Genomic DNA, 17,644 nt, shown 5'->3' on the forward strand with positions numbered 1-17,644 from the left:
TTAAATCATGATTCTCAGATCTCAGCCTTTTTTTTTTGCCAGTCCTGGGGCTTGAACTCGGCCTGGGCACTGTCCCTGAGCTTCTTTTGCTCAAAGCTGGCACTCTTATCACTTGAGTCACAGCGCCAGTTCTGGCTTTTTCTGTTTATGTGGGACTGAGGAATCTCTACCACTAAGCCATATTCTCAGCCTCAGCCTTAATAGCTAGGATTCAGGCATGAGCCACTGACTGGTGCCTGATTAAGTTTCTGAATTTTAAAAAATAAGTAGCTGAATTGTTTTCTACATTATTCCAGGGCTTGAATTTAGGATCTTGTATTCTACATCAACTTTTCCAGCTCAAAGCTGGTACTCCTACCACTTGGGCCATACCTTCAGCCAAATGAGGCTATCTTTTGGTGCTGGTCCTGGGGCATAAACTCAGAGCTTGGACATTGTCCCTGAGTTTTTGTGCTCAAGGCTAATGTTCTACTACTTGAGCTATTGTTCTACTTCTGTCTTTTTGCTGGTTAATTGGAGATAAGAGTCTAATAGATTTTCCTGCCTGGGCTGGCTTCAAACTATGATTCTCAGATCTTAGCCTCCCGAGTAGCTAGAATTACAGATGTGAGCCCCTGGTGCCCAGCCCTGCCTGGCTTTTTGCTGGTTATTGTGAGTTGTAGCCTCTCATTTTCTGACTAGATCTGAGATTCTCAAACACTGAGGAGTATTATAGTTGTGAGCCACCAGTGCTTGGCTAGGAGCAGAATATTTAGATTAAGTTTTTGTAAAAAGTATATTACAAAATTTTATACACAGCACACATATATATAATATATCAGGTAATTTTCATATTAATGCATGCGTATGATCAGTACCAATAACAACAAATAGAAGCCTATGAGCTTTGCAAATTCTGTTCTTGTTCTCTTCTAGTCACTAATCCCATTCTCCTACCATAGATTACTTTTGCCTGTTTTAAAGCTTTCTGTAATCCAAACCATTTACAGTTTTCTCTTTGGTGTCCGAATTCTCTTAGACAAAGTCAAAGTTGTGAGATTCATCATTGCTCAGAGCACAGTTTGGCTGTTTATTATCATTTTTTGAAATTTTCTTTGTATAGATCTGCTGCAGTTTAATTACTCATAGCTCTTATTAGTTTCAACAGAAAAATTCAGAGAACCAAAAAAGGGATGGAAATTTCATACATTGGAAGTGTTTAATCATTTGAAAAATTTATATATTAGTTTGTATTTATCTAAGTTGAGTAATAACTCTCCCATCCTCTTAATCTTTTGGTTTCTCTCCTGTGGCTTGTACATTAGTATCTCCACTATAGCAGGAACAGAAAGCTGTGCATGGGATGGTTGGGATGAATTAGCTTTTTCACTAACACATCTCTCACAGTAACTATGGAGCAAGTGTTCAGATCACACCCTGTAGTACAAGGCAGATGACCATGTGGAATGAGTCAGTGTCTTGTTCTATTTCATACCCTAGTTAAGACTCAGGCATAGTCTAACCTTCAGAACTCGTTGTTTACTCATATATTTATTTCACATCCATTTCTTCAGGCTCATTATAAAAGCTAGCTAATAAAGCATCCATAACTTGGGGCAGAAGTGGACTTAAAGATATTTTAAACAATGTTCTGGGAGGTAAGGAGGTGTACGGTATATCCCAGATGTTCAGGCTCCTTGCAGTTGTGGGGTAGGGGAGGGGCCACCAGGACTGGACTCCTGGGTAGGCACCCCTATGAGCTTCTTCATAAAAAAAGGCCTAAGTAGTAATTTTCTGGTTATGTTTCCAGCATTTGCTGTGTAGACTTGAACTGTAAAGCGCTTGCTTCCCAATTTGGAATTTCATTTAACTGTCAGGTGCTTTGGTACTCTTTAGTTCTGACGGTAGAGCTCAGCAGGGAAAGTGCCCGACTAGCTTGGCATGGACAGCACTGGGTTTCTTTACATCTCTGCAAAACAACAGTAACAAGGACTTCTAAGTTGTTCCTGGGAAAGTTCTTGTTTTGTCAGTTTCTAAAATTCAACCAGTATGTAAATTGCCTTTCTTTAATGGGTTGTTTTTCAGGAGAGGGTACATCCCAAGATGACCAAGCAGTGCCCCAAGTGAACTTGGAAACATTAAAAAGACCTAACACTAACTTTGTGGATGTTCCACAAGCCAAAAGAGGACGGCAGTCTACTGAATTAGAGGATAAAATGGTTTGTATACGAAAGTGAAAGTCCTTTTTTGTTTTCATTATGCTTAATTTAAAAAATTGAGCTTAATTTCATAAAGTAAAATGTGTGGGTCTTACTGTGTAGTTCAATGAGTTTTCATATGTCATACTCCTTTTAAAATAAGGAACATTTCCAGTCAGCTCATAAATTTCCCTCTTGCCTCTTCACAGTAAGTCCCCATTCTCCCTAGTCTTAGGGAGGAGTAGTTTTTCCATCCTATGTTAGTTTTGCCTGTTCTACAACTTCATATAAATAGAATTGTAGAACATGTATAAATAGAATTGTCTGTTTTTGGTTACAGTCTCTTTTTTGGTACTTTCTTTTGTGGTATTAACACTTCATTCTCATTTATTGTTCAGTAGCATTACTATGAATATTCATAATTTGTTGTTCTCCCTGTGATGGACATTTGAGTTATTTCCAGTCTTTGAGTAGTATGAGTAAAGTGGCTTACGGAAATTTCTTTGCAAGCATACCATGTTTGTTTGTTTTTGATTGGTCGTGGGACTTGAACTCTGAGTCTGGGCACTGTCCCTGAGCTCTACTTGAGCCATAGTGCCACTTCTGGTTTTCTGGTGGTTTATTGGAAATGAGAGTCTCATGGACTTTCTTGCCAGGGCTGGCTTTGAACTGCCATCCTCAGATCTCAGCCCCCTGAGTAGCTAGGATTACAGGTGTGAGCCACCAGCGCCTGGTGGCTTGAGCTTTTTCGTTCAAGCTAGCACTCTACCACTGAGCCACAGCCCCACTTCTGGTTTTCTGGGTGTTAATTGGAGGATAAGAGTCCAAGGTTTTCCTGCTGCAGCTGGCTGTAAATTGTGATTCTCAGATCTCAGCCTCCTGAGTACTTAGGATTATAGGCATTAGCCACTAACACCCAGCTCTGCAAACATATATTTACATCTAATTTGATTAATTAGGAATTGAAATGGTCTCGGAATAGGTGAAAGCATCACTTTTTAAGAATCTGCCAGTTTTCTGAGGTAGTTGTACTATTGTAGACATCTATCATATTTTGCTGTGTTTCTCTCTAAAGTTGAATAAAATAGATTAAAGTATTTATAGTTTATCTTAAAGGAAACTCTAGTTTCATAAAAATGTGAGTATTGATACTGAAAAAGTACTATAGGGAATTATTAACCTCATAGTGAATATTTTAATCTTCAGTGGTAAAATTATCTACCAGGTAACATAGATTTAGGCATAATTATGGGAAAATATCTTGGAAAGCATGAAGCACTATGTAAGTTGTTAAGATTAGTGTATTATTCCATGTTGTATTGGTTGTGTTACTGGTCTTTAATGCTGGGCTAATTCAGGTAATTTTTAATCATGTACTTTAAAACCAAAATATTGATTACTTGCTATTGATAACTATTTGTATTAAAATTGTCCTCATATTCCACATTTGTTCTTAGAATAGTTAAGTGTACCTGTTAGCTTTCCTTCCAATTAACTTTTTTCTGCCCTGTCTCATTCCAAAAAAGGATTTAAAGTGATTTTGAGGTTGATTTATCAAGAAAAATAAATGCCTAAGTTATACTTACCTTGTCCACTATGTGTCACTGTTGGATTATTTGAAAATTAGAAATAATTTCTTTTTCTTTTTTTCTTTTTCTTTTTTTTTTTGTCAGTCGTGGGGCTTGAACTCTGGGTTTGGGCACTGTCCCTCAGCTCTTCAGCTCAAGGCGAGTGCTCTACCGCTTGAACCACAGCTCCACTTCCAGTTTTTGAATGGTTTATTGGAGATAAGAGTCTCACGGACTTTTTCTTGCCCCGGCTGGCTTTGAACTGTGATCCTCAGATCTCAGCCTCCTGAGTAGCTAGGATTACAGGCGTGAGCCACCAGTGCCCGGCAGAAATAATTTCTTTTAAAGCAGTAATAGTCCTTACTTTTTGTCTTCTTTGAAATACAGGAGAGGTTAAGCGTGGTAGAAATGGTGTCTTTAGGGTATTTCAGTTAATGAAAACACAGTACTCCAAATTCATCTTTTCATGTTGCTGTGGAATTTGCAATCAGTTCTTCAGTATAACAAATTGGGTGTTGATGCTTCTTGAAAATGTAATAGATATCCTAGATTCTCCTTTCAGGTTGTTCCAAATTTATAGTCCCCTTTGGGTATTTTAAGTTGTTTTTGCTATTACTGGGGCTTGAAGAGAGTCTTGAACTTGCTAAGGTTTCTTGCTTGTAGCTGGTACTGTACCACTTGAGTCATACCTCCAGCTCAGCTTTTTGTTGGACAGTTGGAGCTGGAGTCCAAATGACATTTTCTGCCCAAGTTTGCTTCCAACCATGATTCTCCAGATCTCAGCCTTCTGAGTAGCTAGGATTATAGGCTTCTATCTTCAGTAGCTTTTCTTAAACTGAAATTCTTACATATTTTTTCCTTGTCCCTTCTTTATTAATAAGTATTTTTTTCTTTCTCAAATTTTCATATGAGTGGGAGTTTTGATTTTATTGAATCTTTATTTTATCTTTGTATTATCTTAACTGAAAAATAAAAATAATTAAGTATTTAAACTTTTTTCTAGTGCTTGATTTTGCTCCTAGTGATGTTAAGGCTTGATTATTCCTTTTCATAATGCCTGAATGGGCAAAATATGTTTACATTTTTCTGTGATTCAAGCAGACTTAGAGACTTCTCACAGAATTGATAAGTTCTTAAGTTTTGTCCTCCTAATGGAATTTTATAAAACACCGAACAAAAATTTATTATATTTAATATCTATAATACTAGGAGAAGTTTTCTTTTGTTAAATTGTCTATGAGGATTATTGCACTGTGAGACAATGTTTTAACAATAAGGTACAATAGTATTATAAGATAAAATAGGTGAAATTTTTGAAATAAAAGATAGTTTTATGGCTATGGGTGTGTGGCTCCGGTGGTAGAAACTCCTGCTTAACAAGTTCAGGGCCTTGAGTTTCAATCACAGTACTACAAAAACAATATAGTTTTTGTAACTTAATAAAGGCACACAGTTGATGAAGTGTAATTAAATCCCTCATCTAGATAGTTTGATGTTTACTTTTTGCACGATAATAATTTATGAAAACTGATGAATTTTTTGGATGAAATTTACTATGCATTTAAATGTATATGAAGATATCTAAACTGAGACAAAAAAGCACCTCATCAGCTGGACACTGGTGGCTCATGCCTGTAATCCTAGCTACTCAAGAGGCTGAGATATGAGGATCATGGTTCAAAGCCAGCCCGGGCAGGAAAGTCTATGAGACTCTTATCTCCAATTAACCACTAGAAAACTGGAAGTGGCACTGTGGCTTCAGTCGTAGAGCACTAGCCTTGAGCTGAAGAGCCAAGGGACAGTGCCCAGACCCAGAATTCAAGCCCCACAACTGCAAAAAAAAGGGGCATCTCATCAGTCTTCTGTAAAGATTTTGTCTTACGTTTTTAAGCAACTTCTGACAGATTGAGTATTTGAGTATTTTCATTTTATCTACCAGTAAAAACATAATTTCATGTGATTTTCACATGTGTCATTTCTCTTTTGAAATAGTAACTAATAATTTTTAAAATTATGATAGGTTTTACTCCAACTTATTGAAAGATTGAACGGGCAAGTTAACCAACTTTTTGGAATGGTTTCAAAAATACATCAGTTTTGGGAGAAGTCACAGGTGCAAAAATGTGTAAGTATTATTAAAATATTTTTACAACTTCGCTAAACTTCTAACTCCTAAGTATATCAATCAACTAGTATCATCAAGGCTATTCTGTCCCTGCTGTAGTAGCAGATGTGGACTAAAACTTCGTTGGAAGAATGCTACAGTTAGGTTTAATACCTTATAGTATTGAATATGTAATATTAGTAAGTCATGGATAAAATGGAACTAAAATGTAGTGTTTAAGAGGAAAATTAAGAGCCCTGGTCTTGGACCTAAAAAAATGAAAATAAAATTTACACCTAAATGCAGTATTTTAACAATGGAAAATGATGTAGCACAGAAAGGGGATACAAATGTTTCAACCATTTTTTAAATCCTCATTTTTAATCAAAGTTGACATAACTGAGTTTATGTCATTTAAGAGGTGGTGTAGTTGGCAGCCATGTATGATGGCGTGGGTCTGTTATTTCAGTACTTGTGAAGTAAAGGCAGAAGGGCTCACAAGTTTGAGGCTAGCATGCACTACATAGTGAGACCCTGTCAAAAAACCAAGGGGAAAAAAGAAAATTTTAAAATATTATTTAACATTTTTCTTTTTTTTTTGGTGCTGGTAGTAGAGCTTTGTGCTCTCACTTGATTTTTCCTCTCACGATTGTTTCTCTACCATTTGAGCCACAGCTCCACTTCTGGATTTTGGCTACTAAATTGGAGATAAAAGTCTGATGGACTTTTCTGCCCTGGCTGGCTTTGGACTGTGATCTACAGATTTCAGCCTCCTGAGTAGCTAGGATTGCAGGCCTGAGCCACTGGTGCCTGGCAAGTTTTGCTATTTTTTTTTTTTTAAGAGAATGATGTGATCATACCTTTCAGGCAAATTGATGTTCAGGAACTGAACTGATGAGGAAAGGTTAACTCATTTTCTCTTATCTTGGACAGGGACATTGTTGCAGATTACTTCAAGATGAAATAATGGAAACCGATGAGCCAGACAGAACTACAGGAACATCTTTTCAGTCAGTTTCATGCCATGAGCAGCAGCAGGAGCAGCAGGAGCAGCAGTTGGTCCTTAGTCAGGACTTATTCCTTCCTAGAATTATTTCTACAAGTTCATTAACATCAGAGGGCTCAGTTATTGATGTTCCTATAGTGTCTGATATTTTGGATGAAGCTGAGAGCAGCAACATTGTAATTTCAGATGCCCAGCCTACAATAGCACCACCTGCACCATTTCTGCTACCACAGGATCCAAGTTTCGCCAATAACCATAATTTTATAAAGTACTCAGCTATTGTGGAAAATGAGGGTACAGCCATACTGGATCCTGACTTTCCATGTCTCTTGGTACCTCCTACTTATGGTAAGTTCAAAGTGTTGTATATTATATATACCATCCTTTAATGTAGGTTTGAAAACTGTTTCATATGGACTAGTTTTAGTCTTTTTTGTTTTGTTTTTTTTGGTTGGTTGTGGGGTTTGAACTTTGGGCCCGAGCGCTGGCCCTGAGCTCTTCAGCTCAAGGCCAGCGCTCTACCACTTGATCCACAGTGCCACTTCTTGTTTTCTGCTGGTTAATTGGAGATAAGAGTCTCACAGACTTTCCTGCCCAGGCTGGCTTTGAACTGTGATCCTCAGAACTCAGCTTCTTGAGTAGTTAGAATTAAGAGGTGTATGCCACTGGAGCCCAGCACACCTGGCTAGGATTTAAAAAAAAAAATTTAACTGTATTTAGTATTGAGCATGAGCCTTATGCATACATGCATACATATATATGTGTAAATATATATTTGTTTAATTGCATAATGCTGTTTTTATGGTATTTCCATATATCCATGTAATATTATTTGATCATATTCACCCCATCTATTACTTTTTTATAATCTACATTTAAATTTTTTTTCTTGAAGCTAGGCACTGGTGGCTCATGCCTGTAATCTAGCAGCATGTTCAAAATTCACTTTGTCTTGAGTAAAAAAAAGTTTAACTATTCCATGAGTCCGGTAATTCCATGTGATTGCTATTTCTATACATATTATATGATTGCTATTTTATGTATTTCCTGAGGATTCCCAAAGACTTTTGGGAATCTGTCATATAATAATCAGAGCAAACCCATGAGTTTGATTAGCTATTTAAGGTAAGACCCTCCATGTGGCTCAGTTCCTGGTGCGTGAAAAACATTCTATACAATCTCCTTGATATCAGCTCATAAAAAGAGGAATTCTCAGGGAGGGAAGGTAATACAGTAATTACCTGTATTATTTGATAACCTAGGAAGCCAAAAGATAGAGCAGGCGCATAGAGCAGGGATGCAGAGAAGGTGTTACTCTAACAGGGGAATAGAAGGACTTAAGAGCACAGGTCAGTCAAGGCAGAAGCAGCCACTGACTGTAATTAGCTTCAATTCAATAATTACTGCAGGGATATACAGCAGAGAACTGAGACAGACTGGGCTGGAGCCCTGGGAGTTCTCAGGTTTGCTGGTGATAGCCTGCAGCAGCCTTTGGAGGGAGGGGAGAAGTAGAGACCACCATCGTCATGTGCAGAAAAAATACCTTTAGTCAGTTTGGGCTATTATAAGAAAATGCCACACACAAGGTAAGTTATAAAGAACAAAAATTTATTTTGTCACAGTTCTGGAGGCTGGGAAATTCAAGAGCCAGGAACTGGCAGGTCTGATGGTTTGATGAAGGCTGAATCTTCCAGAGAGAACAAAAGTGGTCACTTCACCTGTTGAAAGGAAAGAAAGAGTCTCACTAAACATTGTGCAAAAATACCCTCTTTTACAAGGCCCAAATAAGTAGACCTTATGACATAATCATTGCTCAGATACTCCTTCTTTTAATACTGTATTCAAGGCTGAATTTCTAGAGGGGACCATTCAGACCATGGCAAATGATATATAAAAGTATACACATATTTAATGTCCATAGTTGGACAAATTTGGACACATGTATGTGTAGTTATGAGAAACTGCCTATTTTCCAGTGTAGCTTGACCATTTTATATTCCTACTAGTTATACTGTTTCTCTCCATGAGTATTTCTACTCTTTCTTCCTAGTGCTCCAGAATTCCTTCTTCATTATATCCATTATTGTAGGGTGGTTAGGATTGGGGAATGAATTTGGTGTCTTGGATTCCCTGGCAAAGTACTTTGTCTCTTGAAGCACACCTCCATTCTTTTGTCTTGCTTAGGGCTGGCTTCAAACTGCTACTCTTCTACCTGTGCCTCCTCAGTAGCTAATATTACAGGCATGTTGTCAGCCTCATAGCCTCATTTCTCTGTTAGTATTGAGATTTAAAAATCAGAGAATTAGGGCCTACTTGTACTTTTTGTGTGTTTATATTGGGGCTTGAGCTGAGAGCCTCATGTTTTTATTTGTCTTTTTTACTAGTAGCTGGTGCTCTCTACTGCTTGAGACCCACATCAGTCTTTTGGCTGGTTAAGTGAAGATAAGAGATCCTTGGAGTCGTCTCACCAGCAAGAAAATCTTGAAATTAAAAAAAGCATAATTATCTATAATTAGCTATTCAGAAGGATGAGATCTGAGAAAGTTCTAAGCCAGTTTGGACAGACAAATCCTGGAGACTAACCAGCCAAAAGCCAGAAGTGGAGGTGTTGCTTAAGGGGTAGAGCACCAGCTGCTATTGAAACAGCTGAGTGAGAGTTTGGCTTGGGGCTCTTCAGTTCAAGCTCTAGTACTTGTGTGAGTGGTGGGTGCACGCGTGCGCGCGCACGCGCGCGCGCACACACACACATGCACCTTTTAAATTGTAAGCCTGCTTGGGACAAATTTTTCTTTCTTTTTTGTGAATGTTTTTATTTCTTCCTTTTACTTGAAGGTAAGTTTTGTCTAGTATAGAATTTATGAATGACAGTGTTTGTTTGTTTTTGTTTGTATTGGTCTTACCTGGGGATTGAACTCAAATGCTGGGTGCTGTCCCTGAGGTTTTGTGCTCATTTTACCACAGCTTTATTTATTTATTTATTTATTTATTTATTTATTTATTTATTTATTTATTTATTTATTGGTAGTTAATGGAGATAAGAGTCTTATGGGTTTTTCTGCCTGGGCTGACTTTGAAACTGTGGTTCTCAGATCTCAGTTTCCTGAGTAGCTAAGATTACAGGTGGTTCTCATATAGTAACACTTGATTTTTTAATTCATAGAAATGCCAGAAAATGAAGAAACCAACATTCCAGATGACACTGTGCTAGTAAATGTCCCAAATTTTGAGGAAGATGAAGAACAATCTACTAACCTTCTGAATGTCTTCATAAATGAAGATGGTGAGTTTGAATCAATACATATTACAAGTAGTATAACCTCACTAATTTTTTTTGTTTGATTCTTGAGATCAAACCCAGGGCGTGTGCATCCTAGCAAGCACTGTTATCATTGAAGTATATGCTAAGCCCCAGATTCATTTACATTCTTCTTCTTCTTTTTTTTTTTTTTTTGTTGGTCATGGGGCTTGAACTCTGGGCTTGGGTGCTGTCCTTGCGCTCTTCAGCTCAAGGTGAGCACTCTACTGCTAGAGCCATAGCACCACTTTCAGTTTTCTAGTGGTTTATTGGAGATAAGAGTCTCAGGGCCTTTCCTGCCTGGGCTGGCTTTAACCATGATCCTCAGATCTCAGCCTCCTGAGTAGCTAGGATTACAGGTGTGAGCCACCGGCGCCCTGCTAACATTCTTTTTTTCTTTTTCTTTTCTTTTTTTTTTGTCCGGTCGTGGGGCCTGAACTCTGGGCCTGGGCGCTGTCCCTCAGCTCTTCAGCTCAAGGCTAGCGCTCTACCGCTTGAGCCACAGCGCCACTTCCGGCTTTTTTCTTTTTGCTTATGTGGTGCTGAGGAATCGAACCCAGGGCCTCATGCATGCAAGGCAAGCACTCTACCACTGAGTCACCTTCCCAGCCCTAACATTCTTTTTTTTTTTTGCCAGTCGGCTTGAACTCTAGGCCTGGGTGTTACCTCTCCCCTCCTACCCTGATCATTTGTGCTGAAGATTAGAGCTACTACTTGAGCCACAGTTTCATTTACAGCTTTTTGTAGTTAATTAGAGATAAGAATCTCTTAGAAGTCTGGTGCTATTGGCTTATACCTATATTCCTAGCTACTTAGGAGGCTGAGATCTGAGGATTGCAATTCAAAGCCAGTCTGGGCAGGAAAGTCTGTGAGACTCTTATCTACAATAAACTACTCAGAAAAAGCTGGAAGTGGCACTGTGGTTCAAAGTGGTACAGCGCTAACCTTGAGCAAAAAGAAGTTCAGAGTCAGCATCCAGACCCAGAGTTCAAGTCCCTGGACTGGCAAGAAAAGAAAAATAAAACGAAACAGAATCTCATGGGCATTCCTGTGTAGGGTAGCTTCGAACCATGATCTTTAGAGCTCAGCCACCTGAGTAGCTAGGATTATAAGACTGAGCCACTGGCTTTCATTACCATTCTTAGTGGATATTAATGGCACTTTTCAACGTGGCAATTTTTTGTTTGAGATAAAGTTAGATTCACGTACAATTGTAAGAAGTACTGTATTTCAGAGGTTTTTTCTTTGGCTATTTTCTCCAATGATAATGTCTTTCAAACTATAATAAAACTCAGACTACAAATTTTCAACATTGATTTATTCCATAGATCTTTTATTTACTGGGGATTCAACTCCAGCTATACTTCCTAGATAGGTGCTCTACTGTTTACCCATAGCTCCAGCTTTTTTGCCGTGGTTTATTTTGTGCCAATTTTGAGGATTGAACTCAAGGCCTAGGCATTGTCCCTGAGCTTTTTTCTTTTAATGGTCAAGGCTACTACTCTACCACTTGAGCCATACCTCTGCTTCTGGATTTTTGAGGGTTAATTGAAACTAAGAGTCTCACAGACTTGCCTGCTTCAGCTGGCTTTGAACCACAATCCTCAGATCTCAGCCTTTTGAGTAGCTAGGATTACAGGCATGAGCCCGGCTGCCCTGATTATTTCCCAAGGTAGGAAATTGCTTCCTGCCCAGGCACATGTCTAGTCTTTGATCTGTTCGTTTTTCAGTCTTTCTTTTTCTTTCTTTCTTTTTTTTTTTCTTTTGGGTCCGGTCATGGGGCCTGAACTCTGGGTCTGAGCATTGTCCCTGAGCTCTTCATCTCAAGGCTAGCGCTCTACCACTTAAGCCACAGAGCCACTTCCGGCTTTTTTTCTTTTTTGCTTATATGGTGCTGAGGAATCGAACCCAGGGCCTCATGCATGCAAGGCAAGTGCTCTACCACTGAGCCACCTTCCCAGCCCCATTTTTCAGTCTTTCTTTGACAGCAGAGATGACATGTGCATACTAGCAAGCTTAGCTATTGGTTGAGAATGGGATCTCTTGAACTTTTCTTTTTGGTCTGGCCTATATCTGTCATTTTTGTAATCATAACCTTTCAAGTAGCTAGGATTATGGGCATGGGCCAGCTGCACCTAACTCAATCCATCGATCTCACTGAAATGCCAGTACTACATTTATTAATGTATGTTTTCAGTTTTGTGCATTTTTATCACATGGGAAGCTTTTAGGTCAAGACTAGGGATATAACCTAGCACTTTCAGCAAGCTAGCTAGAGTTGCTCTACCACCAAGGTATATACTCAGTGCTTATATTCTTGAAACATGACATCTGTAGCTCAGGTTGCCTAAAACTGGCTATGTAGCATAAGCTACGGTGAAACTTGTGATTGGCCTGCCTCTGCCTCCAAAGTGCTGAGATCACAAACTGGTGTTACCTCATATGGCAATACACCCAGGTTTGTTTGATGTCTCCTATCACAGTAGAGATATAGACCATTTGCATCACTGAAAGAATGCCTCATCTTGCCCTTTTTCTAATCATAGTCTCTTCTGTTACTTCTCCCTCCATCCTCCCATATCTGGATACTTAGCAATTACTGATCTATTTTGTTTATAATTTTGTATTTAAGAATGTTAAGAGATGCTTAATAAGGTAGTGCCTTATTAAGCCTGTAATTCTAGCATTGGAGTGGCTGAGCACTATAAATTGAGACAAGCTTGAGTTATTATATAGTGATACTATCTCAAAAAAAAGAATGTGAAGAGAATCCAATTCAGGCTGCTCTAGGCATACATGGTCCTTTAAAATTTTTTTTGGATTGTATTCCATGGTATGGATATGTCAGTTTGTTTAGCCATTCACCCATTAAAGGTGTAGTATGATGTTTTTCATGTTTTGAGTAGTGGGATTATGCTGTGAGTATTTATAAGGAATTTTTTGTAAGGATTTTTTTTTACATAAGTAAGTTTTTATCCCCTGATAATGAATAGTGCTAAATTGGCTTGCTTTGCTTCCTCACAACTAGTGCTCTAAATCATGAGCCATTATTTCAGCCTAGCTTTTTAAAAAATGTTTTTATTATCTTTAACTAGTTGTGCAAAGGTGTTGCCATTTAACAAAACAGTTTATGAAAACAGTGAGTTTTGATGATGTCCCTTTTAACATTCTTATCTAACCTCAACTACTATTACCTCATTTTTCTTAATTTTTAGGTTATGTATTGAATTTGTTGCTGTTTAACAAAGCAGTTTATGTGTACGATGCATCTTGATCTCTGTTAGTCCTTCAACATCTCTTCACCTACCCCTTCCCTTATTTTTCCCAATTCTGTAGTATATATAATGTATTCATTATTTTATTTTATTTTATTTTGGTTGTAGAGCTTGAACTCAGGGCCTGAGCCCTGTCCTTGAGCTCTTTTTCCTCCGGGCTAGCATTCTATCACTTTGAGCCACAGCTACACTTCCGATTTCTGGTGGCTAATTGGAAATAAGAATTTCTTGGACTTTACTGCCTGGGCTTGCCTTGAACCACAATCTTCAGTTCTTGGTCTCCTGAGTAGTTAGGGTTACAGGTGTGTGAGCCACCAATGCCTAGCTACAATGAATTCTTGCTTGTAACTTCCCTCTTCCCTTCTTCATTCTTTTCCCCCTCTCCTTGGCCTCACCCTCCCCTCTTGCAAGTATCCATTTACTGGTACTTGTTTTGCTGGGCTTTGATTTTTTCTTTCTAAAGAATTATACTATTTGAGCTCTCCATACAGCTTATAATATAATACTTCAGTTAATTCATTTGTAACCACTTGCATAGCACCCAGTGTGTTTACTTATAGATTTATAGGCACTTTCTAGTTACCACAAATGAGGGAAACTATGGAACCTATGTTTCTTTGGGACTGGCATGCTTCACTTAATATAATTTTTCCCAAGTCTTTCCCTTTCCTTAAAATACCATTTTTCTAATGGATGAGTAGAATTCATCCATTGAGGGGCATTTGGGCTGATTCCATATCTTGGTTATGGTAAATAATGCTGCAATGAACATGGTTGTGCTGGTAGCTTTAGTGTGGCCTTGTTTGTGCTCTGTTGGATAAATGCTAAGGAGTAAAATTGCTGGGTCTTAGGGTCGTTCTATATTTAGTTTTTTGAGAATCCTCTGTACTGTTCTCCAGAGTGGTTGAACAAACTTACATTTCTACCAACACATCCTTGCCAGCATTTGTTATTGCTAATTTTTTGATATTGGCCATTCTAACTGGGGTGAGGTGGAAATTCAGTGTTGTTTTAATTTGCATTTCCTTTAAAGGCAGAGATGTTGAATATTTCTTCATGTGGCTGTTGCCATTTTTACTCTATAGTCTGGCTTTTTTGCTGTGAGATGGAATTTGCAAGTTTTTTCTGCTCAAGCTGGCTTTGAACCTAGATCTTACAGGTCTAAACCTCTTGAGTAGCTAAGGATTACAATTATGAGCCATCAGTGTCTTACTGCATTTGTACTTTCATAAGAAACTTTCAGTTTTCTAAAAAGTTTATATATCTTCAATTCCCACCAACAATATATGAATGATCCATTTTCTTTATCTTCTTATTTCTAATGTGGATTTTCCTAATGAACCACATTTTTGTTCTTTATCAATATTTTAAATTTATTTTTAAAAATAGTCTGTTTTTCTTCATGAGAAAATATCTTTATTTTCCCTGTATTCATTAAGAATAGTTTTACTCTGCAGAATTTGCAGTTGAGCATTTATTTTCCATTATTATCTTCAAAGGAAGAAATCAGCATGTTTTATTTTTAATTAAAACTAATCTCAGTGCTAGTGGCTCATGCCTGTAATACAGGAGGTTGAAATCTGAGGACTGTGGTTTGAATCTGGCTCGGGCAGGAACGTATCTAAGACATTCCTAGGATTGCAGGCATGAGCCACTGGCACCCTGCTGTTTCCAACTTTAGATTATGAACACTAATATACTGGCATTTATGCAAACAGAAACTTATATACAATTCTGGGACATATATTTGTATGTGATTACTTTTGTGAGAAATCTCTAAAAATTTTTCCAAGGGTTATATAATTTTATCTTCTCACTAGTAATATGTGAGTGATGCCAGTTCTGTACATGTATCTTTTTACTTGATTCTCCTTTTTACTTGCAGTTTCATGAAGGTGTTCATTTGTACTTTCTTTAAGAGACGAGCAATTGTACTTTTCCCTCATGTAAAAATGACCTTATTTCCCATACATTATTTCAGGAAAATTTTGCTATGTATAAATTGAGAGTATATATAGATTGAGAGTAATATAAATTGTCTTTTTTCCTATGGTTGAAATTGCATTAGGAAGGGTAAGGGTAAGTGATAGAAGTTGGTGCAATTGATAGGAATATATTCTGTACATGAGTGGAAATGTCAATGCAATTTTCCCTTGTATAGGTAATGTATGATAATATAAATATTGAATACTAGAGTATAAATCAAAAGAGAAAATATTTTTTCTCTGTATGCCAGGAGTACCAGAAGCTTGCCTGGAAAATAACTCTGAGCCAATGAATTCTTCATTTGTGATGGGAAATAACAGTGACCACCACTCTTCAGCTGAATCTTTCCCATCTGTTTCTGGTGAGTTTCAGATGATACACAGTACAAAGAGCACTGCAGAATTTAATACTATCTACATTATAACATCCTTAATGCAGCCCATATATAATTTATTTTTATTTTTAATAAAATTTATATTCTATCTCTATCTATCTATCTATCTATCTATCTATCTATCTATCTATCTATCTATCTTGTTGCTTTCTTGCTATTACTGTGACTTGAATTCAGGGAATCATGCTTCCTTAACTTGATTGCTGGCCTGGTGTTCTACTGTTGGAGCCACTTATTCGGAATGACATTTTCCTGTTAATTAGTGAAGAAATCTCACAGAATTTTCTTTTTTTTTTTTTTTTTGTCATATCATTGTTTTTTTTTTTTAATTGTATTTTATTTTATTTGAGAACATACTGTACAGAGGGGCTACAATTACATGGGCAGGATAATGCATACATTTCTTACCAAGCATTGCAGCCTCCTCCTTTGTTTACCCTTCACTTCCCTTCCCCGCCTCCCCCCTCCCCCCACCCAATTTTACCCCCCTCCCCCCACCCAATTATACCCCCCTCCCCCCCCACACCGACATTGTAAAGCTGGTTTTGACATGACATTTTGTACTTCTCATTGTTGCAACAGGTCCACCTGAATCCTTAAACGACTTGTTTGTCCCCATCTCCTCCACATGTTATACTGACATCAAATATAGTGAAAGCGGGGGTTACACTGTCTCACAGAATTTTCTGCCTAACCTGGATTCAAATCTTGATCTTCAAAGCTTCAACCTTCAGAGTAGCTAGGATTATAGTTGTGAGCAACTGGTGCTATACCAGAGTTTACATTTTTAACAAAAACAATATATTAACTTTAGAGTCACATGTACTTCTTTTATTACAGCCTTGGGGCTTGAACTCAGCCTGGGCACTATGTCTGAACTTTGTTGCTCAAGACTAGTGCTCTACCACTTGACCCACAGCTCTACTTCTAGCTTTTTGGTGGTTAATTGGAGATCAGAGTGTCACAGACTTTAGTGTCTGGGCTAGTTTTTACCCACAATCCTCAGATCTCAGCCTCCTGAGCAACTGGGCTTACAGATGTGAGCCATGGGTGCTTGAATTCATGCATACTTTGAAGAAATAATATAAAATATTCCCTTTACATTTTACTCTTTTCTGCCATGTACATGTACATATCTTACTGAGATGTCCAATATTTATTTGCAGTAGTTTATATGTATTTATATTTATTTTGGTCTAGATGTATTTCATGACTAGATTAAATTTCTATCATCAGTTAAGATTTAGAGCATACTCCTTCACTACCAGCTTTTTAATCTTGCTTTTTTGACTGTATTACTTCTCTCAGGTTACCTTTTTTCCCTCCAATTCCCGTTCTGTAATACCCAACAAACACTGGTCTGTACTTCTGAGAGTTTTAGAGTGTTGTGTAATGGGGTCATATGGTATGGGGTATTGTTTCAATTTGTATACTTTTCTGAAAACTCATACAGGATTTTGTGTATCATTAATCATTAAAAGATGCTAACGTTTTCCTTTTTTGAAATGCTTAGGGTTGAATCCAGGGACCCAACTTCTAGCAAGAATTTTTTTGTGGTTAATTAGAGATAAGTTTAAGAGACTTCCCTGCCATGGTTGGCTTCAAACTATAATCCTTAGATCTCAGCCTCCTGAATAGCTAAGATTACAGGCTTGAGTAACTGGCACCCAACATTATTACCTGGTTTTTGAAATTAAGAGTAAAACACTATAAGTATTTTTGTCCTGACTTTTGTATACATGCAAGTTTCACTTTGTTCTTATTTAGGCCAAGAGTGTAATTGCTGGGTCATATGATGAAAGCACATTTAATTTAAAGAAGCTGGAAACACTTCTTTAG

General features: G+C 37.7%; 1 protein-coding gene across 1 annotated transcript in view; it reads left to right on the forward strand.

The window, feature by feature from the left end:
- The first annotated feature begins 6,815 nt into the window (after nucleotides 1–6,815).
- Bend2 (BEN domain containing 2) overlaps nucleotides 6,816–17,644 on the forward strand; it is a 50,101-nt gene continuing 39,272 nt past the window's right edge. Inside the window, exons 1-3 of the mRNA XM_070039405.1 lie at nucleotides 6,816–7,203; nucleotides 10,016–10,135; nucleotides 15,662–15,772. Coding sequence (XP_069895506.1) covers nucleotides 6,816–7,203; nucleotides 10,016–10,135; nucleotides 15,662–15,772 — 619 coding nt within the window. The remainder of the gene's footprint in view (nucleotides 7,204–10,015; nucleotides 10,136–15,661; nucleotides 15,773–17,644) is intronic.

The sequence above is a fragment of the Dipodomys merriami genome, unplaced genomic scaffold (assembly GCF_024711535.1).
Source record: "Dipodomys merriami isolate MVZ:Mamm:240054 unplaced genomic scaffold, mDipMer1.0.p SCAF_3, whole genome shotgun sequence".
In the NCBI taxonomy this organism is placed as follows: Eukaryota; Metazoa; Chordata; class Mammalia; order Rodentia; family Heteromyidae; genus Dipodomys; species Dipodomys merriami.